Raw genomic sequence first — 14,690 nt, 5'->3', positions numbered from 1 at the left:
AACCAATTGGTCAACAACTCTTATTCTTAATTAACCGTTTGTCACATTTCTAGTTTAGACTACTTTATCCATTTCTTAGCTCACTGTCTTTATGTTTTGGAATAATTTTGTTTCATAGCTTTTACTTGAAACTTAAACAATATGATTGCATGCGTAATAATAATTATTATAATATGCTGACTATAACGTACCTACTTATTGTATTCCTTGTTTTGATTTGAGTGCCTGTTGGCAAATATGTGATACAAAAGTGTTAGTAAAAGTCTTTGTCTTTCTCTGTTTAAGTGTTTAACGTGTATTATATTTGTATATTATATTTGTATATGGCTTAAGATAAAGACTTTTTACCTTTATTTGTGACATTTTTACCTATTGTGTCTGTTTGTTTTGTTCACGCATCATTATCAATTTTATCAAATTTGATGCAACTGTCGTACACGTGAGAGGTTTAGCGTTATGGAACCATTTGCTTGTACCAAGTCAGGAATATGACAATTGTTGTCCATTTGTTTTGTGTTTTGTCATTTGATTTTGCCATGTGATTAGGGACTTTCCGATTGAATTTTCCTCGGAGTTCAGTATTTTTGTGATTTTACTTTTTGATGAAGTCAATTCATTAGATTAGTGTCTTTGAAGACTGAGAGCTGATTGTAAAATTGAATAAAATAAACTTACTAGAATTCTTAGTACAATCATATAGTCCAATGTCGTTTGCTGTACACAATTCATCAACATCACAGATTTTCACCGGTTGAATAGTTACTAATAGGAAGCTGTTATTTACTATGTCACACTTTTGAGACACAGTGCAGTTACCTTTTGGATAGGAATCGCCTACCTACAATGTTTGAAACAATTATCATATTTTCCAATTTAATTGGCAGAATTTTTCGAAATTTCTGTTTCAAGGGATTCATTGAACATCCGCATTAATTATTGATAAATGAAAACATATGGTATGTCAATACCAGGATTTACAATGAACGTAATTACAAGTAAACCTATTTTTCGGTATAATTTAGACCATAGTTCATCAACTCCGTATGCATGTGTACCCAATCAGAAAGTATATTTGAATTTAATACGTTTTATTAATGGAACAGTTATTTCAACTTTATGAGTTTTGAACAGCGGTATACTACTGTTGCCTTTATTTATTTACAAATATTTTTGTTTTTGTTTTCAGGTGTATTGCAATGCACATGAACAAAATGGGAAGCACTTTAAGAGCGAAAACTTAAATTATAAAAAAGTTACGAAAACAATTATGACAGACATAAACAAACGACAAAAAAGAGTCGAAAGATACCAAAGGGATATTTAAGCTCATACATTGTAAGTCGAAAACAATATAACAATAACATGACAAAATATGAAAAAAGACATTAAACACAGCAAGTAAAGACTGAGCAACATAACACAGCCAAAACCGGGATGTTCTCAGGTGCCCGGGAGAGTAGGTAGATCCGGCTTCACATGTAACATATATGGCAAACGAGAAATTTAAAAAATGTTTTCTCTTTTATGATATGAAAAAATATTCACTTATTACCATTAACTTCAAGGGCAAACGTTAAGTTATTAGAATAAGACCTACATATATCAATGCAGGTTTTGTTCATACGTATCTTAATTTTCAATTGATTAAAAACACTAATTAAAGTAACACTTACTGCTAATTTTGATGATATGCCTTCAATTTTTAGATCACAGGATCCACAATTGTCAATAGTAACACATTTACCGCCATTCAAATATGTTTTATCTGGACATGTGCAGCCGTCAACAGGTGGATCTTGACAATTCTGTGTGGATCTTGGGTTCTCACAGGTATTGGTACATGAAACGGGTGTATTATACACAAACTCCCCTGTGCAATTAAGGGCTGTAATATGCATGGTAGATTTTTATTATTAGTTGATAATTTGTAAGCATAACATGTTCATCTAATGCGTATAGTAAGAATTCTCTGAGTGTGGGGGAATAAGCTATGCGATCGAAATTTCATTTTAACAAGAGGCTCTCAAGAGCCTGAATCGCTCACCTTAATTTTTTTGGTTAAATCTCTCATCAATGATTATTTTGGCTTTTCAATTTATCTAAATGTTCTTTGAATCGTCCTATTTTCTTCACAAGCAAAAAAAAACAACATTTTCTCCTATGTTCTATTTAAGCCATAGGAGGGAGCTATGTTTCTTGACATACAAGGAAATGAAATATAAAATTCATACTAGATACTGTGAAACTCATTTAGCCTAAGTTTGGCTGAAATTGATACAGCAGTTTCAAAGGAGAAGATTTTTAAAAGTAAGTCAACATGATGAACAAATTGTGAAAAAAAATCTTTAAAGGGCAATAACTCCTTAAGGGGTCATTTGACAATTTTGGTCAAATTGACTTATTTGTAGATCTTACTTTGCTTAACATTTTTGCTATAACAGTTTATGTGTATCTATAGTAATATTCAAGATAATAACCAAAAACTGCAAAATTTCTTTAAAATCATCAATTCAGGGGCATTATACCTGAAAAACAAGTTACCCAATTCGGCTGAAAATTTCAGAACAGGTAGACCTTGACCTAATAAATACTTTAACTTCTTGTCTTATTTGCTCTAAATGCTGGAGTTTTTGAGATATAAGCCAAAAACTGCATTTGAGCCCAATGTTCTATTTTAAGTAACGGCGGCCATGTTTTTTGACGGATCAAAAATCGAAGCACAAACTTTGTGCAGGATAATCTAAGGAACAATCATGCTAAGTTTCATCCAAATCCATTCAGTAGTTTCAGAGGAGAAGATTTTTTAAAGTTAGCAAATATGATGAACAGATTGTGAAAAATTGTCATCAAAGGACAATTACCCCTTAATGGATCAATTGACAATTTTGGTCATATTAACTTATTTGTAGATCTTACTTTGCTGATCATTTTTGCTGTTAACAGTTTATCTTTATCTATAATAATATTCAAGATAATGACCAAAAACTGCAAAATTTCCTTAAAATTACCAATTAAGTGGCAGCAACCCAAAAATGGTTTGTTTGATTCATCTGAAAATTTCAGGGCTGATAGATCTTGACCTAATGAACATTTCACCCCCCCCCCCCCCCCCCATGTCAGATTTGCTCTAAATGCTTTCGTTTTTGAGATATAAGCCAAAATCTGCATTTGACCCCTATGTTCTATTTTAAGTAACGGCGGCCAAGTTTTTTGACGGATCAAAAATCGAAGCACAAACTTTGTGCAGGATAATTTAAGAAACAATCATGATAAGTTTCATCCAAATCCATTCAGTAGTTTCAGAGGAGAAGATTTTTTAAAGTTAGCAAATATGATGAACAAATTGTGAAAAATTGTCATTAAAGGACAATAACCCCTTAGGGGTCAATTGACAATTTTGGTCATATAACGTTTTTGTAGATCTTACTTTGCTGATCATTTTTGCTGTTTACAGTTTATTTTTATCTATAATAATATTCAAGATAATGACCAAAAACTGCAAAATTTCCTTAAAATTACCAATTAAGTGGCAGCAACCCAACAATGGTTTGTTTGATTCATCTGAAAATTTCAGGGCTGATAGATCTTGACCTAATGAACATTTTCCCCCCCATGTCAGATTTGCTCTAAATGCTATCGTTTTTGAGATATAAGCCAAAAAACTGCATTTGACCCCTATGTTCTATTTTAAGTAACGGCGGCCATGTTTTTTGACGGATCAAAAATCGAAGCACAAACTCTGTGCAGGATAATCTAAGGAACAATCGTGCTAAGTTTCATCCAAATCCATTCAGTAGTTTCAGAGGAGAAGTTTTTTAAAAGTTGGCAAATATGATGAAGAAATTGTGAAAAATTGTCATCAAAGGACAATAACCCCTTAAGGGGTCGATTGACAATTTTGGTCATATTTACTAATTTGTAGATCTTACTTTGCTGATCATTTGTGCTGTTTACAGTTTATCTTTATCTATAATAATATTCAAGATAATGACAAAAAACTGCAAAATTTCCTTAAAATTACCAATTAAGTGGCAGCAACCCAACAATGGTTTGTTTGATTCATCTAAAAATTTCAGGGCTGATAGATCTTGACCTTATGAACATTTCACCCCCCCCCCCCCCCCCCATGTCAGATTTGCTCTAAATGCTTTCGTTTTTGAGATATAAGCCAAAAAATGCATTTGACCCCTATGTTCTATTTTAAGTAACGGCGGCCATGTTTTTTGACGGATCAAAAATCGAAGCACACACTTTGTGCAGAATAATCTAAGGAACAGTCATGCTAAGTTTCATTTAAATCCATTCAGTAGTTTCAGAGGAGAAGATGTTTGAAAAATTGTTAACGACGACAGACGACGACGATGACGATGACGACGACGACGACGGACGCCAAGTGATGAGAAAAGCTCACTTGACCTTTTGGCCAGGTGAGCTAAAAAGGCTAGCTTAAATACATGTATACTGAGTGCCAATGAAAACGCAACACTTTTGTTTTTCAAAAAAATCTTATAGTTTTTATTTTATTTATATTAAAACTTTGAAGAGTTGGTTGAAAATGACTTTTACAACAATTTTCGGCAACTTCACGGTTGGGTAATTTTTGGAACAAATGTGAAGTAAGGGTTATTTTGAACGGACATAAACCGAGTTCACCGCTTTTCAACATACGCACCATTTTCAAGATTTGTCATTCAAAGCTTGTTTAATGTCATGAGTTTTCCCGCCCTTATTGTAACGAAACTGCAATACACATCTGAGTAAATGCCAGGACTTTCTGACAACCAGCGACACGCAGATTTGGGCATGATCCTATAAAGCCTTTCACAGCATACAATAACGAGAAAACTGATGTTGTAGCCTCTACAAAAATCAAACTCATCCACAAATTCAACCAAAATGGATCAGTTAATGATAACGAGGTATAAAAAGCAAGAAACGCTAAGCAAGACCGATACATTTGGTCTTTAAGATATCCGATATCGACTCTGATGGCTGTCCAAAGGTCACGAGTGTACAATGGTGGTCACGATAGAACCTTTGGAGCAATTTCAGTTAAGCACCATGTGCGCAGGAATTGTTAAAGAGCACCACAATCTTTCCTTAGTGCCATCTTAACGGCCGTCTGGCGTAAATATCGAATTATGAAGACCTAAAATCATTCATTATGTACCAAAAACCGTCATTGGTGGTTACATAGACATTTGGCATCCGCCTTGGCCACAATTCATGCCTTTCGCCGAATATTTGTCCGATCAACCAAATTTTGCATCAGATTTGACATGGTTTAAACGATGAAAACCACCAACAATATCATAAAGTCTACTTGAGTTTGCTTTGCGGGAAAAGTGGAATAAATTTCCTCGGGATCACATTAAACGTCCCGGATGATCAATTCCACGCCGCTGTCTAGATTGCGGTGCACTACGGGGTTGTAACACTTTTTGTTAGGACTGTAGGTTGATGATTCGACCTTGGATGTTTCTTTTACCTATTGCGCCCGAAAGATAACAATAAAACCTTTTTGTTTGACATCAATATATTGTTAAAATTGTTAACTTTCAAGAACAAGTTCTTTTGAAAATTATGATTTGTAATTATAAATTTTATTTTTGAAAAACAAAGTGGTGCGTTTTCATTGGCACTCAGTATATAAATAAATTTATATATTTGTGTTCATGTTTGAATTTCCTTGTTCATGTCTCATTTGTACATGTATTAGATGAGTTTAGTTTAAACATATTTATTTATAGTGGATTGGGAAACAAGTTTTGTAACTTTTATTACTCCCCTCTCACTTTGCGGGTGCGAGTGCTGCCTTGTAGCGACATTAGCCTGCTCTTTTCAAAATCTACAAGGGTGTCTTTTACGTTCAAGAGATATGGCTCTCTCTTAACACGGGTCAGACATTTATCGTCTTCTTCCGATGGACTATCACCGTTTTCTCAAGCCTAAGGGAGAAAACTGACGGTTTGAAATGTAAAAAGTTACGAAAACAAATAAAACAGACATGAGAGTCGGAAGATACAGCTACCTTATAGATAGAAATCGCCCACCTACAATGATTGAAACAACTAGACCCCTTACTCTATTTACAAAAGGGAAATGATATACGCTTCAACGGAAATGTAAATATAATTATGTTGTTCTTTATTTGACAACTGTTGTGTTCTCCATGTTAGTATGTAAGTAAAAATTTGGTGACGTCATATTCGAAAAATATGACGGCATTGTGGTCAAAGACAATTGCGACATTTCAACATGAAGGTAATTTCTGTCTCTAAGCAGGTCTATTTGATTAAAAGAAATATTCACTTTAAATTTTGAGCCTATAAAATGAAAAAGCTTGTGTACAGAGGTGTTACGCACATATCTCTCTACGTCATTAATTGTTTTGGCAAACAATATTGTTTAAAAACAGTTAAAAACTTACGACAAATATTTGAGTTTCTCCATTTCACCATATATCCATGTTGACTACATTCATATGCTGTATGCTGTAATGTTGGACAATGGGAATTTTCGTGATCAGAGAAGCAAACATCAAATTCACAACTAGAGTACTTCTTGGCAAAATCTACTTTCTTTGATTCTTTACAAATCTTAAATGGACTGGATTCTGACATAAGGTACCAGCAATGATCATCCTTCATAGCTCGAACTTTGTCTTTTACTGAACATTTACTTTGGTCATGAACTCCAACTAAACTGTTGAGAAGATTTAACATTAACACGATGTAAGGTATTTACTAACTTTATCATATGACCCCTTAAGGTGGTATGGGAGTCTAAAATAAAAATGATAGAATTTGTTCATACTTTGCCAAAACCTAGTACTATTGGTATATGTTGAAAAATATAATAAAAATGATAGGTCTCCGTGCATTTCCTCAAGCTACAGAACGTGACAAAATTACATATTTTGTATGGAATATAAAGGAAAAAACACCATTTTTTGATGAGAAATTAAACAACATGAGAGAATTGTTAAATACTTAAGGAAAAGATAGCTTTCAGACACTGCTTTGAGAATATCAAAAGAAAAGATAGGGTCACCGTACGTTTTTTCCGGCTTAAATACAAAATAGGAAAATTTCATATAGAATCCTTCAGAAAATGCACTGTTTTAGAGTTACCTCCCCTTAAAATGCTAATTTCATTTATTTTAAACAACCAAAACTAATCAACATTTGCAAACATTTTAATATTTATAAGTTATATTCTTATGAATTGGTTCATTTTAATGTAAATTCACATTAAATATCTACATTCCTGCATCAAATTTTGCTAACTAGATTGAAAATCTGGACTATTGGTTCTCTGTTTTTTACAATCCAAGATGAAGGAAGACATCCATACCACCTTAATAAAAATATTCAATCCAAAAAATATATAAACTCTTTTTCAATCGCTTTGAATTGCTTCGTAAAATATCAAATCAAAATATAATCTCTAAATTATTTCAGCGATTGAAATCTTTTACGTGATCGTTTTGTAAAGTAATTAAAGTCCATGTAATTCTACACCAACGAGTACTAATACAGCTATGACTAACAATAAATTAAAAGGAATGGTTTACTATACAAATTCAGCAGTATGACAGTTTTTATCCATTCAGTTGTTATGTTTGAAGTTTTGATTTTGATATTTGATTAGGGACTTTCTTTTATCAATTTTTCTCGGAGAACGTTTTTTTATCCTACTTTTTACTTAAATATGATTAAGATACTAAACGTCAAATTATATAAATTCCCTGAAAGGAATACAAGCTCTATTCGTACATTTTCTTACTTAATTAATGGTTGTTCACCACCATCCGAATCTTTGAAACTATTTGATATGACTTTGTTGTCATCCCATTCCTTCTCAGAAACAACGGTTACGGACTTGGTTTGGTAGTCATCTTGTTTATTCCCATTACAGTTCCCACAAAGACCAGTTAACTTTCCAGCAAAAGTATTTTTAGAAACCTTTAAATTGATCATGTGATCACCATCAAACTGGACCCGTATGTTACATTTGGAATGAACTGCTGTGATGAAACTCCCACTTCTTGTTATTTCCATTGATTTATTTACCAATACGGTTGGTAGTTCTATGGCTATACCATTTACCTAAGGTAGAAGAACAACAAGCAGTTGTGTGTATTAAAAGGTAAAAAAAATAACAAAAAAAAAACAGTTTCAGAGCTCGTTTCGAACACATCTCTCTCGAATAGGGGTTTTGCAATCTTAAATGAGGACAATGCATATCTGTATATTTATTTAATGAATGACAGTAATATGTGCATACTAAATAACTCGCGTATTGGGTTATCTAAAAGTGTATACCACACTTTCGTGGTTATATCGAAAAGACGGAAACATTAATAGTACAGACATTCGTGTAATTTAGTTCCAAACTTAGTTTTTTCCACTGGTTATAGAATATATATGTTTCAAAGATGAAAGCGGATATTGCTTAAGTTTCTTTTGCCCCCTTTTTAAAGAGTAAAAAATTGGTAATTCACAATCACATGACAAAATCATTTGTTTTTTCTCATATACAACTGAGACAATCCTTGCCTTGTAAAAAATATTTTGTTTTTGTTTCATACCATAGATTCAATAGAGTTAACTTCCTAAAATCATTTAATTTTCAAAATGAAATTAGTTAATTCTTAAAATTATGTTTGACCCTTTCAAGTCTTTTTGTTTTATGATGACATTACATGAATGTATTTCTTTTCTTAAATGTTGAATTTTACGAAACAACTCCCTAAACGGTAAAAAGGTATGAGAACTTCAGTTGAACATTATTGTTATAAAGAAATAATATCATCAGTTTAAGTTTGTAACCCGTGTTTGTTATTTCTCAGTCTAGTTATGACTTTTGAACATCAGTAAAGTCAACTTTTTTCCTTAAGTTGGAGGTTACATTAAACAAAACAAAATTAACCGTTAGATAACTCGTTTTTCATGAGAGCGTTATAAACTATACAATCAATAAGTCTTGTGCAACTGATTATTAAGGTATAACATTCAGGTATAATCAACAAACAAACAAAATTTACCATAGTAACAGCGTTTTGCAGTATACTAATTGTTGTATTCATGATATATAAATCAATCAACAGAGGATAGAAAGAAAGCAAATAACCATATCTTCTTTTGTTTTTCGTTTCGACTCTGAATGAACACGGATCATTTGGAAATGTAGACTCCCACAAGCTATATTTAGATGTTCGCATAAAATGTAGATCTGCACCATCTGGTGTGTGGTAATGGACACCGCCGTATCCTGAACATATACAAAAACCTATAAATAAAAAAATACAAAACATGCTTTATTTGAAATTGTAATATTCAGGGTTTTCCTCGGGGATTTTTGTTTGATTTTTGGTATATTTATACTTTTGAATTTAATTAACCATTAAAACAGGTTACACAATTTGATGCAGCTGTGCGGGGTATGAAAGGATATCAGGTTTATAATGTTTAGCCCTATTTATAACTTATATTCCAAATATGGAAAACAATTTGGTGGTATCGTACTTACTTATATCTGGGAACAGCATATATATTAAATTAGACAAAAAGTTACATTTACCCCTGTTTTTCTCTTTTAAAAGCATTTCTATAATCATGACCGTATTGATTTTTCTGATTTCAAAATGAATTAATCGTGTATTATTTGAAATACAAGGTTTATTCAAGAGATAAACAAAACTTATTTCTATGAGCATAATTGATCATAGTAAGGACATGATAACCTAAATGACATGTTAACCTAAGGTTCACAAAATTTAATCTGAATAGTTTTTTGATCTTGAGCTTTCTACTGCTATTTGATCGGATTGTTGTCCCATTTGCATATTCATCGTTTTCATTCTCAAATTGGTTCGTCTTGTTTATTCTTTAGTTTTTTATGTTGTGTCATGTGTTCTATTGTTTGTATGTTTGTCTTTTCCAATTAAGCCAGGCGTTTTCAGTTTATTTCGATTTATGCGTTTTACTGTCCCTCTGGTATTTTTCGTCCCTCTTTTATCCACTGCATTTGAATCGCCAAAATTTTTAACATGTCCCTTTTTTATGAAGTCGAAAACAAGCAGACATTGCATAGAAAAAAAACCGAAAAATGACCATAAGAGATACAGTCTACTGCACACAACACAGAACACTAAAAGACTGAGCAACAGGAGTTCCACCAAAAATCGAGGGTTATCTCATGTGCTTCAAAAAGATACCGTTGAACACGTCATTCATTGCATCAATGCAATATAAGTTGAAGGCCGTACGGTGAAATATTATTGATTTGATCTTCGTCGGTTATACTCGTATGGTTATTAACGGGCCGGATCATATGAGTATTTTGACCCTATATGTATTTTTTTCGAATATGCATTACAAACGTTTCAATAATACAATAAACTTTAAAAAAAAAAAAAAAAAAAAAAAAAAAAAAAAAAAAAAAACAATGATGGTTACATGACAATGTATTAATCTAAAAGGCTACGTTAAATTAAACATTGATGCCAATGTTAATTTTAATCGCTTACTACATTCTTGCATGTAGGATTATGGTGACATTTTCTTCCACACTGTTTTCGCATGTACATGTGCACGTCATGGTTGTGCACGATCCTTTTCCGTTACACTTTTTGTTTGCAAGTGAAAAGATAGCAGTCTTTGCAGCTGCGCACATTGATGTCGAGGTTTTGGGTTATACCGATGTGTCTACGGTGTTAATTAAGCTCTAGATTTCAAATATCGTAATATGACTACAGTACACCATATTCATAAAACAACTTAAATAAAATATGTTCCTTGCCATTGACTTTTTGTGTAAAAGTTTATTGAGAAATTTTTGGAAGTTATCTTTTCAAGTCGACATATTGCTATTCACTCGTAATAACAAATAGGTAATAAACATCGATCGGTATTAAATGTATTTATTGTAGTTTTGACTATGTTGTCAAATTAGCTATGAGGAACTTCTTATTTTTATTCAGTTCATCTCTTTATTATAATATGATGATAAAATGACCTATATTATAGCGTGTTTTTGAGGAACAGTCATACCATATGCAAAGTTTAGAGGTATTCAAATAAACTGTAACAAAGTGTTAATTACCCCGACTATACCCGTACGGTCGGGACCATACGCGTATGGTCCAAATACTCATATGGTCTGGAACATTAGGATACCACATCTTCTCATTTGTTGTTTTATAAAAAAGCAAAAGAATGGCTAAGATCGTCATTTTCATATCACCTTCAATAATTAACTGACGATTTCGACCAAGTTGATCTATTTATCAATCCTTTTTTGTTAATTATTTTTCTCATATATTTTTTCTTTCTATACTAACTTCTGTGCTGAGATGAATTATCATTGATATGGTCATATTTATAAATTAACTGTTTACAAAACGTTTGAATTTCGGAAATACTAAGACTTTTCTACCTCAGGATTAGATGAACTTTAGCTGTATTTGAAATTTTCGTCCTCGATGCTCTTCATCTTCGTTTGTTATTTGGCATTTTAACTTTTGGAATTTGAGCGTCACTGATGAGTTTTATGTAGACAAAACGCGAGTCCAACGTTAATTCAAAATTTAATCATGGTATTTATGATGAGTTTATTTAGTTAGCATATTGTTATAAAAGATACCAGGCTTATAGTTTGATACGCCAGACGCGCGTTTCGTCAATGTAAGACTCATCAGTGACCTCAGATCAAAATACAATGTAATATGTAAACACGTAGAAATAGCAATGGTTACAATAGTTATTTCAGCGAAATATCTCCTATCCTAAAAGGAGTCGTCTGACGATTTCAACAATATTTGTTCCTTGTGAAGGCAAACATACAACGAAATACGTCAAGTGATAAGGATTTTCAATCAGATCATAACGCTGGTTTAGTAAAAACTTACTTTGACATTTCAGTGTATTGCAATCTTCAAACGCGACATTGGTATTAGGTCCATTGCAGTTTTCACCACCATGCAAAGGTGTAGGATTTGTACAAGATCTAAATCTGGTTATCTCTCTTAATCCTCCTCCACAACTTTGGCTACATTGAGTCCATCCAGACCATGATTTGAAAGTTGACCATCCGCCATCAACTACAAATATCGATGAATATCAACTGACTAAGGTTTCTTACATACAAACTTATATCTTCCAGATTGGCAGTTGTATGTTATTCTTAAAGTTTGCTTTTCCACAAAAATCTGTCGAACATGACTGTATCTATTAAAACTGTTTTGGAAAATGAGGAAATTCAAACAATCTATACACATGGAAAAAAGTATTGCAACACCAATTTGAAATTCAAATTAAAAATACACTCTTTATTTATTTGTGATAAAATTTGTTGAAATAGAACTAGTAAATATCATCGGAGTTTTATCAATAAATATTGATTCCATAAGTCCTTATCTGCACATGCAGCTACTGCAATCTTAAACAACAAAACAAATGTTTTTATCCTCATTGTGTTCAACACTTTATATAACCAAGTTTATAAATTTATGTGATTGACACCTTGTAATTGGTCATCCACAACTCATAACTGCAGAAATATGGCAGATAATCAGCATGAGAGAAGCAGGTATGTCGTTGTGACAATTGCACGTATTGTTGGTCAACACCATTCCACTATAAGTCGTTTTGAGAGTAAAAAGCAGGCAACAAACGATGTTAAAGACCTTCCGAGATCAAGAAGACCCTCCTAAAACATCTTCTAGGGAAAACAAGCAAAAAGAAGGTTGGTCAGAAGGAAACCCATTGCAAACAATACAATCCCAAAAAGAGATTGATGACCGTACAGAAACCTAAACAAGAACTGTTCGAGATCGGCCCATAGCTGCCGGTTATCGTGCGACCAGACCATTTCGGGGACATTTGCCTCTGAACAGACACACAGTTGCCCGTATCCAATATAGTGCAGAGCTCGCCAAATTTGGAAATTAGCATTTCGGAGAAAGATCGAATGTTCCAATGGAATTCGATTTATCTTCTTGGACCGACCATAGCCCGAATTTGAACCATATAGAGCATACATGGGACATTTTTGGACGTAAAATGTACGAAAGGACACCCCAGTTCAAACACGTTATGAAATAAACAATACTCTTCGTCAGGAATGGTTGCTGCTACCTTAGCAACAAATAAGTCGGCAGGAATCAGAAGACGTTAAGATGCAGTTATCCGTTTGAATGCAGGATGTACACAAAATACTAATTCTTTGGCGTATAACGACCAACTATGATGTGAACAATCATCTAAAGATTAAATTTGAAATGTCTGACATTGTAAAGTTCGACTACCGTAAAAGTTGTAAAATGCATTTTTTTTGTACAAAATACACTTCATTATGTTAAAAAAGTTTGGGATAGATAAAACATTTTTTTCCATACTTTTTTTATCCTTTTAATGCCAATGTTATCATTAACTACGTTTCAATATTTTTTTAACAAATATTTTATCAAATTCCATCCAAAATAAGAGGCTAATTTTTCAAGTTTTAAAAAAAAATCAAGGTGTTGCAGTACTTTTTGCCATGTGTATATATTGATGTTGTACGTGAAGCGGATGGTGTTTAAAATAGCTTATAATAATTAATATTAATTGTTTAAAGGATCTCATAAAAACTATAAGGTAGTAATTTAGAAAAAAATATCTTCTAGACTTACAGTTACTGTTGTACTATTTCCTTTTCTATTCGACAAGAATTTTGGAAACCATTTTTTTTAAGATATAAAAGAATACAGCACGTATTTAACATTTAACATCACATATAACATTTATTAGTTCTTATATACTATCTACATTTTCTATATACGTATTTAGTGGGGTTTTCTAATCCTGTCGTGCGCTGAAGATTCTTTCACCAGCGCTGACATTGAATATTCCTAATGCAACCTTCGAATTGATCAACTATAAGTTGGTATAACACATTTATTATGGTTTTCCCATTTTCAATGGAAAGACCTATTGCTGTTGTTTTGATATCTATTTTGTTTTCCTTCGCTTAAATTAATTGCTACGTTTGATTCTTTCGCAAAGTTTTGATTACTTGTATATGTTATTTATATATGATATCGAACAGTTAATGCACTTTTATGAATGACACCACTGAATCGAAAACCAATCTTTGAATGAGTTATCTCCAATAACAAAGTTGTTTTTAATGGCCTCTCCCCTCACAACCGTTACAGAAACTCATGATCACTAATTCAATGTATGGCAAATATCTCGTTATATACTAAGAGAAATTTTGACCGGCCTTACCGATACAGAGTTATTCTCCTTTTGTTTTTTATTTTATATAAGCGAATTGTTTTTGAAACATGAAAATCATAAGTGATAGCAAATATTTATCTTACTATACATTACTTGCGTTTTTAATGTGATGTATCAAAGCTGATACTTTTTATCTCCCACGTAAAAAATGATATATATAAAAATAAGTTACTTTGACAATATTGTGCGTTGCACTCTTCAGTTGAATTTTCTAGGGTCAAGCCGAAACAGGATCTCCCATGACATGCGGGTGATGGATTATCACAGAGCCTCTCTCTTGTTCGTGTCCTTGTAGGTGATATTGAACCATCTTCTCTACATTCATTCGAACAGTTTGCCCACGTTGTCCATGGATACCATGATCCCCATCCACCATTTACTAAAATCCAGTTACTTATATTT

General features: G+C 32.6%; 1 protein-coding gene across 1 annotated transcript in view; it reads right to left on the bottom strand.

Moving 5' to 3' along the window:
• Window positions 1-14,690, bottom strand: part of LOC134715469 (hemicentin-1-like) — a 57,489-nt gene that overhangs the window by 36,739 nt on the left and 6,060 nt on the right. Inside the window, exons 5-11 of the mRNA XM_063577691.1 lie at window positions 14,461-14,667; window positions 11,915-12,106; window positions 9,050-9,294; window positions 7,789-8,111; window positions 6,431-6,705; window positions 1,674-1,885; window positions 676-838 (exon numbers count right to left, since the gene is read on the bottom strand). Of these exons, the coding sequence (XP_063433761.1) occupies window positions 676-838; window positions 1,674-1,885; window positions 6,431-6,705; window positions 7,789-8,111; window positions 9,050-9,294; window positions 11,915-12,106; window positions 14,461-14,667 (1,617 nt within the window). The remainder of the gene's footprint in view (window positions 1-675; window positions 839-1,673; window positions 1,886-6,430; window positions 6,706-7,788; window positions 8,112-9,049; window positions 9,295-11,914; window positions 12,107-14,460; window positions 14,668-14,690) is intronic.

The sequence above is a fragment of the Mytilus trossulus genome, chromosome 1, assembly GCF_036588685.1.
Source record: "Mytilus trossulus isolate FHL-02 chromosome 1, PNRI_Mtr1.1.1.hap1, whole genome shotgun sequence".
NCBI lineage: Eukaryota > Metazoa > Mollusca > Bivalvia > Mytilida > Mytilidae > Mytilus > Mytilus trossulus.
This window is presented reverse-complemented; position numbering and strand designations above follow the sequence as displayed.